General features: G+C 48.1%; 3 protein-coding genes across 3 annotated transcripts in view; 1 reads left to right on the top strand and 2 right to left on the bottom strand.

Annotated features, from left to right (window-relative positions):
- Window positions 1–648: 648 nt before the first annotated feature.
- Ly6g6d (lymphocyte antigen 6 complex, locus G6D) lies at window positions 649–3,289 on the bottom strand. The gene is made up of 3 exons (XM_013031333.1): window positions 3,235–3,289; window positions 2,960–3,106; window positions 649–860 (listed from the first exon to the last, which is right to left on the bottom strand). Exons 1-3 carry the CDS (start codon window positions 3,287–3,289, stop codon window positions 649–651), a joined length of 414 nt encoding a protein of 137 aa, XP_012886787.1.
- A 3,843-nt stretch (window positions 3,290–7,132) lies between these two features.
- Window positions 7,133–8,458, top strand: LOC105996859 (sperm acrosome membrane-associated protein 4-like). Its single transcript, XM_013031104.1, has 3 exons — window positions 7,133–7,184; window positions 8,014–8,139; window positions 8,232–8,458. The coding sequence occupies exons 1-3, from the start codon at window positions 7,133–7,135 to the stop codon at window positions 8,456–8,458; spliced, it is 405 nt and encodes a 134-aa protein (XP_012886558.1).
- A 2,142-nt stretch (window positions 8,459–10,600) lies between these two features.
- Ly6g6f (lymphocyte antigen 6 complex, locus G6F) overlaps window positions 10,601–15,153 on the bottom strand; it is a 9,681-nt gene continuing 5,128 nt past the window's right edge. The window contains exons 2-6 of the mRNA XM_013031379.1: window positions 13,048–13,380; window positions 12,697–12,960; window positions 11,338–11,493; window positions 10,954–11,020; window positions 10,601–10,797 (exon numbers count right to left, since the gene is read on the bottom strand). Coding sequence (XP_012886833.1) covers window positions 10,773–10,797; window positions 10,954–11,020; window positions 11,338–11,493; window positions 12,697–12,960; window positions 13,048–13,380 — 845 coding nt within the window. The 3' untranslated portion in view covers window positions 10,601–10,772. The remainder of the gene's footprint in view (window positions 10,798–10,953; window positions 11,021–11,337; window positions 11,494–12,696; window positions 12,961–13,047; window positions 13,381–15,153) is intronic.

A 15,153-nucleotide genomic window follows, 5' to 3' on the forward strand; every position in this document is an offset into this window, starting at 1 on the left:
GCCTTGAGCTGAAGAGCTGAGGGACAGCGCCCAGGCCCAGAGTTCAGGCCCATGACCAACCAAAAAAAAAAAAGAGTCTCAGAGTTTCCTGCATGGGCTGGTTTTGAACCATGATTCTCAGATCTCAGCCTCCTGAGTAGCTTGGATTACAGGTGTGAGCCACTGGCACCTGATATAAGGAATATAGCTTTGGGATTAAGTCCACCAGTGTACTGGAAACCTATAAACTGTTATGCCAAGGTCGCAGGACTCCCACCAAGAAGACCACCGAGTGTCAGACTCTACAGCTGTTTTATTTAAACGGGCTGCAGCCCGGGCCTCGTCCTACACTCCAACACAGTGGAGCCCAGGAGGAAAGCCCCGAGCTAAGGATTTGCAGGTCTTATAAAGACTCACAATCAGGTGGTTTAGCACCAGGTGTTGCTCTGCTCTGAAACAAGCAACAAATGGTCACTGCTTCAAGTACTTTAACCCTTCAAAACTATAAGCCGGATGCTCCCATATTACTCCTTCCAACTTTCCATCAACAAAAGAATTTTTCAGTCAGCTCTAGAATGGTCAATAGATTTTAATGGCTCACAGAGGAGTGTTTGACTTCTCACCTTGGATGTTCAGAGCTCCCTCATTCCCTTCCCTATCCTGCTCCCATTACCCACTCCACAAGAGCCAGGTCAGGGTGGTGGCTGCTACAGCCAAGATGCAGGCGGGACTTCCGGTGCTTGCCACAGCGCTGTTGCACAGGTCTCCAAAGCAGCAGTTCTTCTGTGTTGTGTAAGTCACGTCTCCCACTGACTCTGTTTCCACTTGATTGCAATGATGGATGGCCACACAGGCTGGATGGTGACTCAGGGGCACTGAGGCTGGGAGAGAGAACAAGACTGGGATGTTGGACTCCTAGCTTTAGGATTTGCCTTTGTGGGGCAGAGATGTATTTTCAAGGAGCTCAAAGAGGTTCTCTGCCCCCTCAAAAATCACTTCCTTGAAGTATTATTAATCCTTGAAGTTATCACTTCTGTGCAATTTCTTTTTTTTTTTTTTTTGGTCTGGTCGTGGGGCCTGAACTCTGGGCTTGGGCGCTGTCCCTCAGCTCTTCAGCTCAAGGCTAGCGCTCTACCATTTGAGACACAGCGCTGCTTCCAGCTTTTTGTTTTTTTCTGCTTACGTGGTGCTGAGGAATCGAACCCAGGGCCTCATGCGTGCAAGGCAAGCGCTTTACCACTGAGCCAACTTCCCAGCTTCTGTGCAATTTCTTATGACCTCAATCATATGACCTCAATCTTACCATGAAGAAACAGCAGCTAAATTCAAACTGAGGGACAGTCTTTAGAATAACTTACCAAAAAAGCAAATTTAAAAATTTTAGCCAGAGCCATGTGCTAGTAGCTCACACCTGTAATCCTAGCTTCTCAGGAGACAGATCTGAGGAGCACAGTTTGAAGCCAGTCTGGACAGGAAAGTCTGTGAGACTCTGATCTCCACTTAATCACCAGAAAACTAGAAGTGGAGCTGTGGCTCAAAGTGGTAGAGTGCTATCCTTGAGCACAAACGCTCAGGGACAGTGCCCAGGCCCTGAGTTCAAGCCCCATGACTGACCAAGAAAAAAACATTTTCAATCAGGTGTTGGTGGTTCATGCCTATAATCTTAGCCATTCAGGAGGTTGAGATCTGAGGATCATGGTTTGAAACCAATCTAGGCAGACATCCTCTGAGACTACTCCAATTAGACAGCAAAAAGCCAGAATTGGAGATGTGGCTCAAGTGGTAGTGAACCAGCCTTGAGCAAAAAAAACAAACCACCATGCATGAGGCCCAGAGTTCAAGCCCCAATACCAGCACACACACACACACACACACACACACACACACTCCACATGTACACGCACATGCACACACAAATTTCAAAGCATTAAAAAACCTATTAGAGCTCTTCCAAAAAGTGAAGATCATGAAAGACAAAATGGAGAAGACTAAAAGGACTTAAGATATAAGTGCAATGTAGAATTGTGGTGGTGGTGGTGTGTGTGTGTGTGTGTGTGTGTGTGTGTGGTTGTACTGGTGTTTGTATTCTGGTATTCTACCACTAAGCCCTCAGCCCATTTTTTGCTTTAGTTGTTTTTTAGATATGATCTGGTGCTTTTTGCCTAGAGCTGACCTCTGATTACAATCTTCCTACCTACAGGTCCCATGTAGCTGGGATTATAAGTGTCTGTCACCATATCTGCCCCTTACTTTCTGATTCTGCTAATTGCACTATATGAGATGTTCAAATTAGTGGATGTTGGGTGGAATATATATATCAACTCTAACCACTTTTGCAACTTCTCTGTTAATTCAAAAGAATAAAAAATTAACACACACTCTCTCTCTCTCTCTCTCTCTCTCTCTCTCTCTCTCTCTCTCTCTTCCCTGATCCTTAGCCAATGCCTAAAAGTTGAAGTTTGGTTTAACAGTATGACCCTGCCATGGGCTGGGAAGGTGGCTCAGTGGTAGAGCACTTGCCTTGCATGCCTGAGGCCCTGGGTTCGATTCCTCAGCACCACATAAACAAAAAGAAAAAAAGCCGGAAGTGGCGCTGTGGCTCAAGTGGTAGAGCACTAGCCTTGAGCTGAAGAGCTGAGGGACAGTGCCCAGGCCCAGAGTTCAGGCCCCATGACTGGACCAAAAAACAAAACAAAACAGTATGACCCTGCCTTAATTGACAAAGAGCTTTTTCCTTTGTGAGTGAAGACTATGATATGGTTTGAAGAGAGTAAAGAGGAGGGAGATGGGAGCCCAGGACCACAGGCTGCTCAGGGCTGAAGTGCCAGGAGCCAGAAGGGGTACAGACTGCCCTACTCCAACAGTGGCACCATCTGCTCAGAGCAATACTGAGCCTGAAAGGTTCTGGAAGCCAGAAGGATTGCCGTGAGGTCTGGAAGCAAGGAAGGGATGAGGGGAAAGGGAAGAAGTGAGGACTCACGGTTCCCAGACAGCTTGCTCTGCGCCAGGCTTGCTTGGGGTTTGCGATCCAGAAAGCCACAGCGCTCTCCCTCGCCACAGGTGATCACTGTCTCTTTGCAGGAGTTACTGGGGCCGCTACCACAGTCATAGCACCGCATGCGGTTTCCTGGCAGAAGAGAAAAGGCATTGGATCCAGGCCCTGGTTGGGGGTGGGGGGTGGGGGTGGCAGAGCAGCTGGTAGAGGACAAAGACAAGGCCCAGTCAGTGAATGAGGTGAATTGACCTCTTCCTTACCCAAAGCAGCCCCCAGAAGGGTGCTGAACAGGACCCCGACACATGGAAGCTTCATCTTGTCTGCTTGTATGGGTGGCACCTCTCCCTCCCACCCACCCCCCTCCAAGGTCCGGCTGTGTCGGCTTTATATCCCCCCTTGCCTTGAGCTTTATAGGGCTATAAAATGGTAGCAAAGAGTCTTTCCCCAGCAGGCATTGGGGCTCCAGGGTACAGGGAGGAGCTCTTTGCATCTTCTGAAGTCTCAAATTCCCCCATGCTTAGTGGCAGTTCTAAAATTGTGGCTTAAGAATTCCTAGGGATCCCTAATTGTCTTTCAAATGGGACTCAGGGGCTTCCTTATTGCAGTTCTAGATCTGTGTGAGGCTGGCTGTTTTGCATACACTGCAATGGAAATCAGTGCATCCTTACAGATGGAATGGAGAAGGGAAATGTAGCCAGCCCGGACTGAGGCTGATGCATTGTACACATGTGGAAATGTCACAGTGAAACACCCCTGTACACAACTGAGGCTAGCCAGGCTCTGCTGGCTCACACCTGTAATCCTAGCTACTCAGAAGGCTGAGATCTGAGGATCCCAGTTCAAAGCCAGCCCAGACAAGAAAGTCTGTGAGACTCTTAAGTCCAATAAACTACTAAAAAACCGGAAGTGGCACTGTGGCTCAAGTAGTAGAGTGCTAGCCTTGAGCTGAAGAGCACAGAGACAGGGCCTAAGTCCAGAGTTCAAGCCCCATAACCGACCAAAAAATAAAAAAACAACCCCACCACCAACAACAAAAACAATATTAATAAAAAAGTTAATTTAAAACATATAAACTAGGCACTAGTGGCTTAATCCTGTATTCCTAGCTACTCAGGAGGCTTAGATCTGAGGGTCGCCATTAGAAACTAGCCCAGAATATGAGACTCATATCCAACTAACTGCCAGAAAAATGGAAGCAGGGCTGTGGCTCAATGTGGTAGAGTGCTAGCCTTGAGCAAAGAAGCTCAGGGACAGCACCCAAGCTCTGAGTTAAAATCCCATGACAAGCCAAAAACAACAACAACAACAAAAAAATGTAATAATGGTGTTTTGGTTAAATATTTTGGAAGACACTTTGCTTAGATAAAATGAGGTTGTTTTGGTTATATATCTTTGAAAAATATGTACTGAAATAATTATTGTTGAAATTATCCAATGCTGTAAGTTAATACAAAATGAAGAGTGTGGAATTTGATATGTATGAACCATGACTTACTGTGAGTATATGATTACTGATTTTGGGGGATATGTACTGTTTAATTCTCTGCATTTTTGTAAATGTTACATTTTTTTTTTTTTTTTGTCAGTCATGGGGCTTGAGCTCTAGGCCTGGGCGCTGTCCCTCAGCTCTTCAGCTCAAGGCTAGGAATCAAACCCAGGGCCTCATGCATTCCAGGCAAGCACTTTATCACTGAGTCACCTTCCCAGCCCTGTTTCAAATTTTTTGAAATAAGAACTTCAATTTTAAAAAGGAGCTGGGCAGGGGCTGGGAATGTGGCTTAGAAGTAGAGTGTTTCCTTAGCATGCATGAAGCCCTGAGTTCATGCCTCACTACTACATAAACAGAAAAAGCCCTAGGTTCATCCCTCAGGACCACATAAACAGAAAAATCTGGAAGTGGTGCTGTGGCTCAAGTGGTAGAGTTGCTAGCCTTGAGCAAAAAGAAGTCAGGGACAGTTCCCAGGTCCTGAATTCAGGCCCCAGGACTGCCAAAAAAAGGAAAAGAGAAAAGAAAGGAGCTGGACACTAGTGGCTCATGCTTATAATCCTAGTGACTCAGGAGGCTGAGATCTGAGGAGTAAGGTTCAAAGCCAGCCTGGGCAGGAAACTCCATGAGATTCTTATCTCTAACCACCAGAAAACTGGAAGTTCAGCTGTGGCTCAAAGTGGTAGAGCACTAGCCTTGAGTGAAAAAGCTTAGGGATAGCAGGTAGGCCCTGAGTTAGCCCCACAACTTACCAAAAAGAAGGAAATAAAGGCTGGGATGTAGCTTAGTGGTAGAGTGCTTGCCTAGCATGCATAAAGCCCTGGGTTCGATTCCTCAGTACCACAAACACAGAAAAAGTTGGAAGTGGTGCTGTGGCTCAAGTGGTAGAGTGCTAGCCTTGAACAAAAGAAGCTCAGGGATAGTGCCTAGGCCCTGAGTTCAAGCCCTAGGACTGGCAAAAAAAGAGGGGAAGGCATGAAGTGGGCATGGTTTTACACACCTGAAATTCCAGCATTTAAAAGAGGTTGAGGGAGTTGGGTCAAAGTTTTAGGCCAGCCTGGGCTATACAATGAGACCTTGTTCCAAAAACTTATAAAAAGGATAGTATACATAATTATGTACAATATGTAAGACCCGATAATGATCATAAATGACTTATCTTACTGGTTTATCTTTAAAAAGGGGCAGGGAGTGAAAAGAAAACTAGTCATCATCTATTAAACCTGCCATTAAATAGATTCACAAAAACGCAGCAATGCCACTATGAGGTTGGAAACTCAAAATTATTTTCCACAAAACTATGTTTTGTTCATGTGTAATCATTTAATTGTTTATTTGTTAAATGAATCAACCAACAGCTATTTTAAATGTCCTGTTTTCAGTTCTGATACAGTAAATATTGATGTAACCCACATAAGGAAAAGCTCTTTGGAGTCTTCAGTAATTTTTAAGAATACTAAGAGAAGTCAGGTGCTGGTGGCTCATACTTGTTGTCCTAAGTACTCAGCAGGCTCAGATCTGAGAATTGTAGTTCAAAGCCAGCCTGGACAGGAATGACTGAGAGAATCTTATTTCCAATTAACCACTCAAAACCAGAAGTGGAGCTGTGGCTCAAAGGAGCAGAGCATTAGCCTTGAACAAAAGAAAAAAACAAACAAACCTCAAGGACAGCACTCAGGTCCTGAGTTCAAGCCCCATGACTGACAGAGAGAGAGAGCGAGCGAGCGAGCGAGAGAGAGAGAGCGAGAGAGAGAGAGAGAGAGAGAGAGAGAGAATATCAAGAGACCCGAGTCCTCCCCCTTCTTCTCCTCTAGCCTCCCCACTTTGCACCTACCCTTTTAAGGTACTTCCCTTGGAGCTGGGGATAGAAGCCAGGGCCTCAAACCTGCTAGGCAAGCTCTCCACAACTGAGCTACATCCCTGTCCTCAATCTTTTCAACCCCAGTCTGCCAGCCTGCCATACTCCCCTCCTCCTGAATCCTACCTGTGCTTCCTTCCTGGTCCTTCTGCTTCCTCCCCAGTGGAAAAGCATCTGTCCCTCCCTCTAGTTCCACTCATGATTAATTCTTTCCTCCAAGGCAGTAAAGCTGGGAGGGATAATTAGAGAGGGGTAGGAATGTTGAGGCTTGGGGGGGGGATCAAAGGGATGCCAGCAGGGTGTGGCCACCCCTTCACTGCTGGGCTTTGTGAGTGGGGTGTGGGGGTGGGTGAGTGGGCACATTATTGATGCGGTACTCAAGCCACACACACTAACCATCTAGGCCAAGGTTGTTTAGGAGTGTGACCTTGAGAAGCAGACCTATTTTGAAAGGACAGACAGGGAAAATAGGGAGCAGAGAGAACAGAGAACAGTTTGCGTTTGCGGGAGGGAGGGTGGGGTACAGGAGAGAAGGCGACAGACGCAACTCAGGAGTGGCAGACAGAGTTGAGTTACAAACACTGAGAGAACAGAAAAGACCCTCAAGGCACGGACAGGGAGGGGTGAGAGATTTTGGGTGCCAAGAACAGAGGGCTGGGGCCCTGCTGTATCAGGCTGATGAATTGTCACCGAGCCACCCCCAGATTCTCTCTCTAGGAGTGTTTGTTTATCGGTTCCTCCCTATCTTGCTTAAACGCTGCACACATTGAATGCTGATCACATTCTCGCAGATTTCCTGCACCCGAGTTCCATCATGGGCACTTCCAGCATCTTCCTCTGTATCCTGTTCCTCTGTGGAGCACTGGGTAAGGGTGGTCTGGGGAAATCTTAGGGGCTGAGGGAGAGCAGCACTGGGGCTGGGGCTTGAGGAGGAGTCTGAGGGCTGGAAGGGAGAGAGGCTGGCAAGAAGGCCAAGAGAAAAGCCAGGGACTTGGGGGCAGATCAACTGTTGGGTTGGCCTCAGGCCTGCCTGGTAAGGTGGAAGAGAAATTTGCTTTCCAAATCATCCCTTGCTGCTTCTTTGATCTGTTTTTCTGCTCTCCTTTATCTCATCTCTTGCTTGGTGCTGGGTCCCTTGGTCCTTGTCCATTCCTATTTTCTTATCTCTGTTGACATCTACTTTGCTCACGTCCTCTCTCTACTTCATTAAGGGTCTGGCTTTTGTGTGTCATTCTTACATATTCTCTTGGCTTCTGTTCATATCTGGGTGTTTTTCAATTCTGTGTCTCTCTCTTGTCTCGCCTTTATTTCCCTGCATGTTCTCTCCCCACCTTCCTGGCTCTCTCTTTTTTTCTACTTCTGCCTGCCTCCATTTCTTTCTTTCTTTATATTTTTGTTGGTCATGGGGCCTGAACTCTGGGCCTGGGCACTGTCCCTCAGCTCTTCAGCTCAAGGTGAGCACTCTACCACTTGAGCCACGGCGCCACTTCTAGCTTTTTCTGCTTATGTGGTGCTGAGGAATTGAACCCAGGGCCTTACGCATGTGAGGCAAGCACTCTACCACTGAGCCACTTTCCCATCCCTGCCTCCATTTATTTCATGTCTCCTCTTTTCCTCCTTTGTGTGTCAACTTTCTCTGGGTGTTCCTCTGTAGGATCTGGGACCTACCCCTACCCTTCACCTTCCACTTAACAGGTCTCACCACTTCCCCTGCCCGAGGTCGGCTCCACTGTTACACTTGCACCTTTGCCAAACCCTGCTACCCTGTTCCCACTGAGTGTCAGGACGACGAGGTCTGTGGCACCAGCATTGGCACCTCAGGTAGGACTCTGATCCCACGACCCTTCTCTGGGTGCCTCCCTACTTCCTCCTTCCTGCTGCCTCTGTCTCTATATTCCTCCTTTGTCCCACAGACCAGAATGATGAGGTCATCGAGAGGAAAGCTTGCCTTCCAAGGGCCCAGTGCCCTCTGCCGGGCCATACCACCTACTGGCTTCGCTCCTACACGTTGACGCATCACTGCTGTGAGCAGGATCTGTGCAATGCGGCCACCTCGCTGCAGTGGCCTCCCAGCCTCCTCCTCACCACCCTGCTCCTCCTTGCTGTCAGCTTCACCTGGGGAGGACACCTTTTCTACTAGCCTTGTATGGATCCCCAGCCTTTCCATCACCACGACCCTGGAAACACCTGCACAGACATGATTTTGTCCAGAGCTCTCCTGAGAGCTGGCTCCTATAGGTATTATTCTAGCCCCTGCAGGTATCCATTCAGGAACACCTGCTCTGTGTCTTTTTGCCTCTTCTAGAAGCTAAGTGCTGCTGCTCCCTCTCAGCCTCAGCCCCAGAACTCTGTCAGGATAGCCATGTTGAAGGAGCTGTTGGTCTCAAACATGGGGATTGAAGGGGCACTATGAACAGAATCTTGCTAGAAAAGATGTAATTTGGGCCAGGTATTGGTGGCTATTCAGCAGGCTGAGATCTGAGGATTGGGTTAGAAGCCAGCCCAGGCAGAAAAGTCCCTCGAGACTCTTATCTCCAATTAACCATTCAAAAACCAGAAGTGAAGCTGTGGGTCAAAGTGGTAGAGCACTAGCCTTGAGCAAAAGAGCTCAGGGACAGTGCCCAGGCCTTGAGTTTAAGCCCCACAGAGAAAGAAAGACAGAAAGAAAGAGAGAGAGAGAAAGAGAGAGAGAAATAAAGAAAGAAGGAAAGAAAGGAAGGAAGGAAGGAAGGAAGGAAGGAAGGAAGGAAGGAAGGAAGGAAGGAAGGAAGGGAAGGAAGGAAAGGAAGGGAAGGAAGGAAGGAAGGGAAGGAGGAAGGAAGGAAAGAAAGAAGAAAGAAAAGAAGGAATGAAAGTTGAGCAAGAATGAGAGGCCTTGAGTTCAATCCCCATTACAGGAGAAAACAAAAAAAAATTTAATAAAAGGGCTAGGAGCCTGATAATGTTGTATGTGCAGGATGTTTTGTGTGTGTGTGTGTGTGTGATCATTCAAGTGTGCATGGGTGTGTACTCTAAGAATGAACTTAGCTACTTAATGGGTTGGAATGGAATGCTGGAATAAGAACCATTTTCCCCTCTTTTTTCCATCTGCATCATTCTCATCTTCTTTCCTGCCAATAACTGAGCTTAAGCCGCTTGGTGTGAAGGTTGTAGGCAACATTTTTCAAAAGTGATTCTGCAGAGAGGCCCAAGCTCGAGCCAAGACTCCAAGGTACACCTGGTGCAGTTGCTGGCTAGGGTGGGGCCAGGCACCCTGCTCATGTCTCCAGAGATGCCCTCCCCCCATCACCAGCTTAGGTTTGTCCAGCATTATTGACCCTAGTGGGGAGCCTCATAGCCAGCCCTGTGAATGTTCCCTCTGCCCAGGGAGATAGGCTGTGACCCCAGGATGCAAGGAGACACTGCTCCCAGGGAATCCCAGGCGATAAGCTATTCACACCAATGGAGAACCACAGGAAGCCTGTGTGCTTAGGATAAGGAGGGTGTCACAGTGTGAGTGGGGGGCAAACACAAGCACCCCCATTCTCGCTGAGTTCTCCCCCCTCCCATCTAAGGAAGTCTGAGGCTGGTTAAAGGAGCTTGTTAGCTGGGTGCCGTTGGCTCACGCCTATAATCCTAGCTACTCAGGAGGCTGAGATCTGAGGATCATGGTTCAAAGTCAATTCAGGCAAGAAAGTCCATAGGACTCTTATCTCCAATTAACCACCAGAAAACCAGAAGTGGTGCTGTGGCTCAAAGTGGTAGAATGCTATCCTTGAGGGCAAGAGCTCCGGGACAGCACCCTGGCCCTGAGTTCAAGCCCCATGGCTGACAAAAAAATAATAATAAAAAGGAGCTTGTTCCCTCTCAACTTTTTTTTCTTTATGAGGATCACACTTAGGGAAGAAAGAGGGGAGATCTGGCTTAATTTAGAGACAGGTTGAATCTTCTTCCTATGTTAGGTAATTCCTCAGTCCTCCTGCTTATGCTTCTATCTTGTTCTCTCCTTCCACATTGTTTTTCTTCCTGTGACTCAAGTCCCCTTCCTCCTCTCTCAATCTCCCCACCATTACTGATACCCTTACCATTGCTCAAATCTCTGGCTTGTTCTATTTTCTCCCTGTGGGTGCACACGCATATGCACGCACACACACCCACCCACCCCTTCTCACCCTCAACAGCTCCCCCAGGCGCCTCTCAATTCCATAGTATAGTTAGTGGTGCTCAAGGCCACCCCTCCACTGGCTGCTTCAAGACAGGAGACCACACCTTTCTGGGGTGACATCATGGACTAATCCTCTCCCACCCCCTCCCCCACAAAGATGGGTGACTGCTGGAGGCCGGCGGTAAAGTCATGCTGGCAGCACTGCCCCTCCCTCGCTTGACAAGGTTTTTTTTCAGGGAATCTTTCAGGTGTCGGAAGAAGGCCACGGGAGACAGCAGGTCACACATTCCAGCAGTTGATGTCACCAAGATCACCTGGTCTTGTGGGTGGGTGGGCTGTGGGATTTGCAAAGCCCAGAGTCAGATTTTTAAAATGATAACTCCATTCATTTCCCAGGCACCAGGACCCCAGCCCCAATCTCACCCCAGGGCTTCCTTTCTCAGTCCCAGGTCCTCTGGGAGTTAAGCCTCTGCTCCACAGCTGTTCCTCACCTGAGATGGGCCAAGTGGATGTTCTCATATACCTGGACCTCAGGTTTGAAGTGAGGAATGGAGGCCTCTAGGGAAAAGCAGCCAGATGGTATGAAATTAACTCAGATAGGTGGGCACTGGTGGCCTGTAATCCTAACTACTCAGGAGGCTAAGATCTGAGGATAGAGGTTCAAAGCTAGCCAGCGCAGAGAAAGGCCATGAGACTTATCTCCAACAAAAGTACTCAGAAAAAGCCGAAGTGGAGCTGTGGCTCAAGTGGAAGAGCACTAGCCTTAAGCAAAACAAGCTCAGGGACCATGCCCATTCCCTGAGTTCAAGCCCACCCCTCCATTAGAGATCAGAGGAAGTCTGACCTTTTCCCTGGTATCCAAGTGAAGGACTTACCTCTGTCTCGAGTCACTTGGACTCTCTGTCTACAGAGCATGATGCCCAGGGCCAAGTTGGCAAATCCCTGGCCCACTGTGAACAGGAGCATGAGGACCCAGGGCACATCCCAACTCGAGGAAGGGACACAGAGGCTGGGAGAAACATCCATGGAGGCTATAGGAAAGGAAGACAAGAAAGACAGGGAGGCTGGGTACCAGTGGCTCACACCTGTAATCCTAGCTACTCAGGAGGCTGAGATCTGAGGATCATGGGATGACAGGCATTTGCCACCACGCCTGTCTCTACGGTGGCCTTCGGTCGCAGAACAATTACATGTTATTTTCTTCTGCCTTCACCATCAATGGGGTCATTCTTTTTTTTTTTTTGGGTCCGGTCGTGGGGCCTGAACTCTGGGCCTGGGGGCTGTCCCTCAGCTCTTCAGCTCAAGGTTAGCACTCTACCACTTGAGCCACAGCGCCACTTCTGACTTTTTTTTTCTTTTTTTTTGCTTATGTGGTGCTGAGGAATTGAACCCAGGGCCTCATGCATTCAAGGCAAGCGCTCTACTACTGAGCCACCTTCCCAGCCCCAATGGGGCCATTCTTATACCTAGGTCATAAATCCTATCTTTAAAAGATAGATAGATTGCTGGGGGAATTCCCCCAGCAATAATTTCTATTTTCTTACTCTTTGATATGGGAATTCCACACATAACCCCAAAAGTCTCTGATTACCTATTTCTAAACAATAAAATAAGTATTAGAGGTGTGGCTCAGTTGGTAGAGTGCTAGCCAATAATCGAAAGCATCAGGTACCAAGTTTGAGTCCTGGACAAAAAAGAAAGAGAGAAAGGAAAGAAGGAAGGAAGGAAATAATATAGAATATTTCTATACTGAAGCATAGGCCTCAGCTGCTGGTCAAGTGCTTCAGAAAACTGGCTTAACAAACTCCTTTCTCAGCCAGGTGCCAATGACTCATGGCTGTAATCCTAGCTACCCAGGAGGCTGAGATCTGAGTATCAAGGTTCACAGCCAACTCAGGCAAGAAAGTCTGTGAGACTCTTATGTCCAATTAACGACCAGAAAACCAGAAGTAGAACTGTGGCTCAAGTGGAAGTGTGCTTGCCTTGAGCTGAAGAGTTCAGGGAGAGTGTCCAGGTCTAGAGTTCAAGCCTCATGATCAACAAAAACAAAACAAAAACCTCCTTTCTCTGTAATAAATTTGGTCAAAGCCTTCTGCTCTAAACATTGATGTACTCCACCAGAAGCGCCCCCCTCCCTCCAAATCTGGCCTGATTTGCTTCCTATTTTACCTCCTCTCCTAACCAGATGGGTGTGCCACAGGGACCATCCTTTCCCATCTCCTCCTTCAGTTTACCTGCCAGGCTAAAATTGATTGCTTTGTTTTGAGGCAAGAGACAGCGAATGATTCTTGGTCTCCGGCCTCTGTGCCCAGGAAGCCCCTCCAAAGGACACACCAAGAGCAGGGCTGATCCATCACCCCAGAAGTACTGAACATGTCCTCTCACGGGACCCTTCCCCTCCTGCCAGGTCACAGAGTCCAGACGCCTGGCAGGGACCACAGAGCAGAGGAGAACAGAGCAGGAGGATCCGTTGGAGGCCTTTGCAGAGAACTGGGATCCTGGGGAGAGAGAGAGAGAGACCTCTCAGGGCTTGGCGTGGGCTTCCCTAGCCCTCAGTGACCCTTCATCTTCATCTCCACACTTACCTTTGAGCACAGAGACATCATACACCCTCCAATTCTGGTACTTCTGATGCTGCTGATCGACCACCATGCACCAGTACCGCCCAGCATCTCCATCCTTGGATCCTTCCAGCCATAAAGAATAGTTTCCCAAGAGTTTGAGCCTGGATTCTCTTCCAGATTTCCCAAGATCTAGGCCTGACTTGGCCACTTGAACTTGGGCCACCTGAATTGTGGAAGAACCTGCCGCAGGGCTGTAGAACCAAGACAGGAGTTCATCCCCATGTTGGGTGGGTGGAGAAGGACATGGCAGCTCCATCGCCTCCCCCAAGGTCACGTAGATGGCGTGGATGCTGTCTGTGAGGAGATGGTTGTATGAGGATGGAGACTTCCTCACATCAACAAGCCTCCACTTGTCCTCAAACCTCTATTTTTCCTCTCCTTCTAGATCTCTCAGTACTAGTTTGGGAGATAGAGAGAATATAAAGGCCTTCCTTCCCCCTCCAAGCCAGTGAAATAATCTGAGGGCAAAAGAGAAAAGACTGATGTTGGGCTCACACCTGTAATCCCACCTACTCCGGAGGCAGAGATCAGGAGGATCACAGTTTGAGGCCAGTCCTGGCAAAAAAGTTCTAGAGACTTATCTTAAAAAGTCAGGTGTGCGTAGAGCGCTAGCCTTGAGCTGAAGAGCTGAGGGACAGAGCCCAGGCCCAGAGTTCAGGCCCCACGACCAGACCCCCTCCCCCCAAAAAAAATTAAAAAAAAAAAGTCAGGTGTGGCTGGGCACTGATAGCTCATGCCCTAAATCCTAGCTACTCAGGAGACTGAGATCTGAGGATCACAGTTCAAAGCCAGCCCAGGCTTAGAAACTCCAGGAGACCCTTATCTCCAATAAAACACTCAAAAAACTAGAAGTAGTGCTGTTGCTTAAGTGGTAGAGCGCTCACCTTGAGCTGAAGAGCTCAGGGACTGAGCCCAGGCTCAGAATTCAAGCCCCACAATTGACCAAAAAAAAAAAGTGTGGCTGGGTGCTGGTGACTCACACTTGTAATCCTAGCTGCTCACGAGGCTAAGATCTGAGGATCATGGTTCAAAGCCAGCCCAGGCAGGGAAGTCCGTGAGACTCTTATCTCTAATTAACCACCAGAAAAACAGAAATAGCACTGTGGCTCAAAGTCATACAGCACTAGCCTTAAACAAAAGAGCTTAGGGACAGTATCCAGACCCTGAGTTCAAACCTCACTACCGACAAAAGGAAAAAAAAAGGTCAGGTATGGTTTTATACAATTAAGATCATGCATGGGCCGGGTGCTGGTGGCTCACACCAGTAATCTTAGCTACTCTGGAGGCTGAGATCTGAGGATCACAGTTCAAAGCCAGCCCGGGCAGGAAAGACTGTGAGACTCCTATCTCCAATAAACTACCAGAAAAACGGAAGTGGCGCTGTAGCTCAAGTGGTAGAGTGCTCGCCTTGAGCTGAAGAGCTGAGGGACAGCACTCAGGCCCAGAGTTCAAGCCCCATGACCGACAAAAAAAAATCATGCATGGTCCAGCCAGCCTGGGAAAAACATGAAGAGAGTCTATGTGAAAAAGAATGGAAGCAGCTGGGAGCTGCTGGTTCATGCCTGTAATCCTAGCTACTCAAGAGGTTCAGATCACTGGATCATGGTTCAAAGCCAACCTGAGCAGAAAAGTCTGTGACTCTTATCTCCAATTAAGTACTTCTTCAAAAAAGCCAGAAGCAGAGTTGTAGCTCAAATGGTAGAGAGCAAAAAAACTAAAGACAGCACCCAAGCCCTGAGTTCAAACCCCAGAAACAGCATGAATGAATGCATGAATAAATAAATGAATGAGAATGAGTTGGTGGTGAGCTCAAATGGCACTGGAATCCAGGAGTTCAAGGCCAGCCTGGACTATATAGTGAGTCCCTGGCATGAATTTATGAATCAATAAACAAATAAAGGAAGAGAGAGGGCTGGGAAGGTGGCTCAGTGGTAGAGCACTTGCCTTGCATGCCTGAGGCCCTGGGTTCGATTCCTTAGCACCACATAAGCAAAAAGAAAAAAGCCAGAAGTGGCACTATGGCTCAAGTGGTAGAGCGCTAGCCTTGAGCTGAAGGGCTGAGGGACA

The sequence above is a fragment of the Dipodomys ordii genome, unplaced genomic scaffold, assembly GCF_000151885.1.
Source record: "Dipodomys ordii isolate 6190 unplaced genomic scaffold, Dord_2.0 Scaffold138, whole genome shotgun sequence".
NCBI classification, from domain to species: domain Eukaryota; kingdom Metazoa; phylum Chordata; class Mammalia; order Rodentia; family Heteromyidae; genus Dipodomys; species Dipodomys ordii.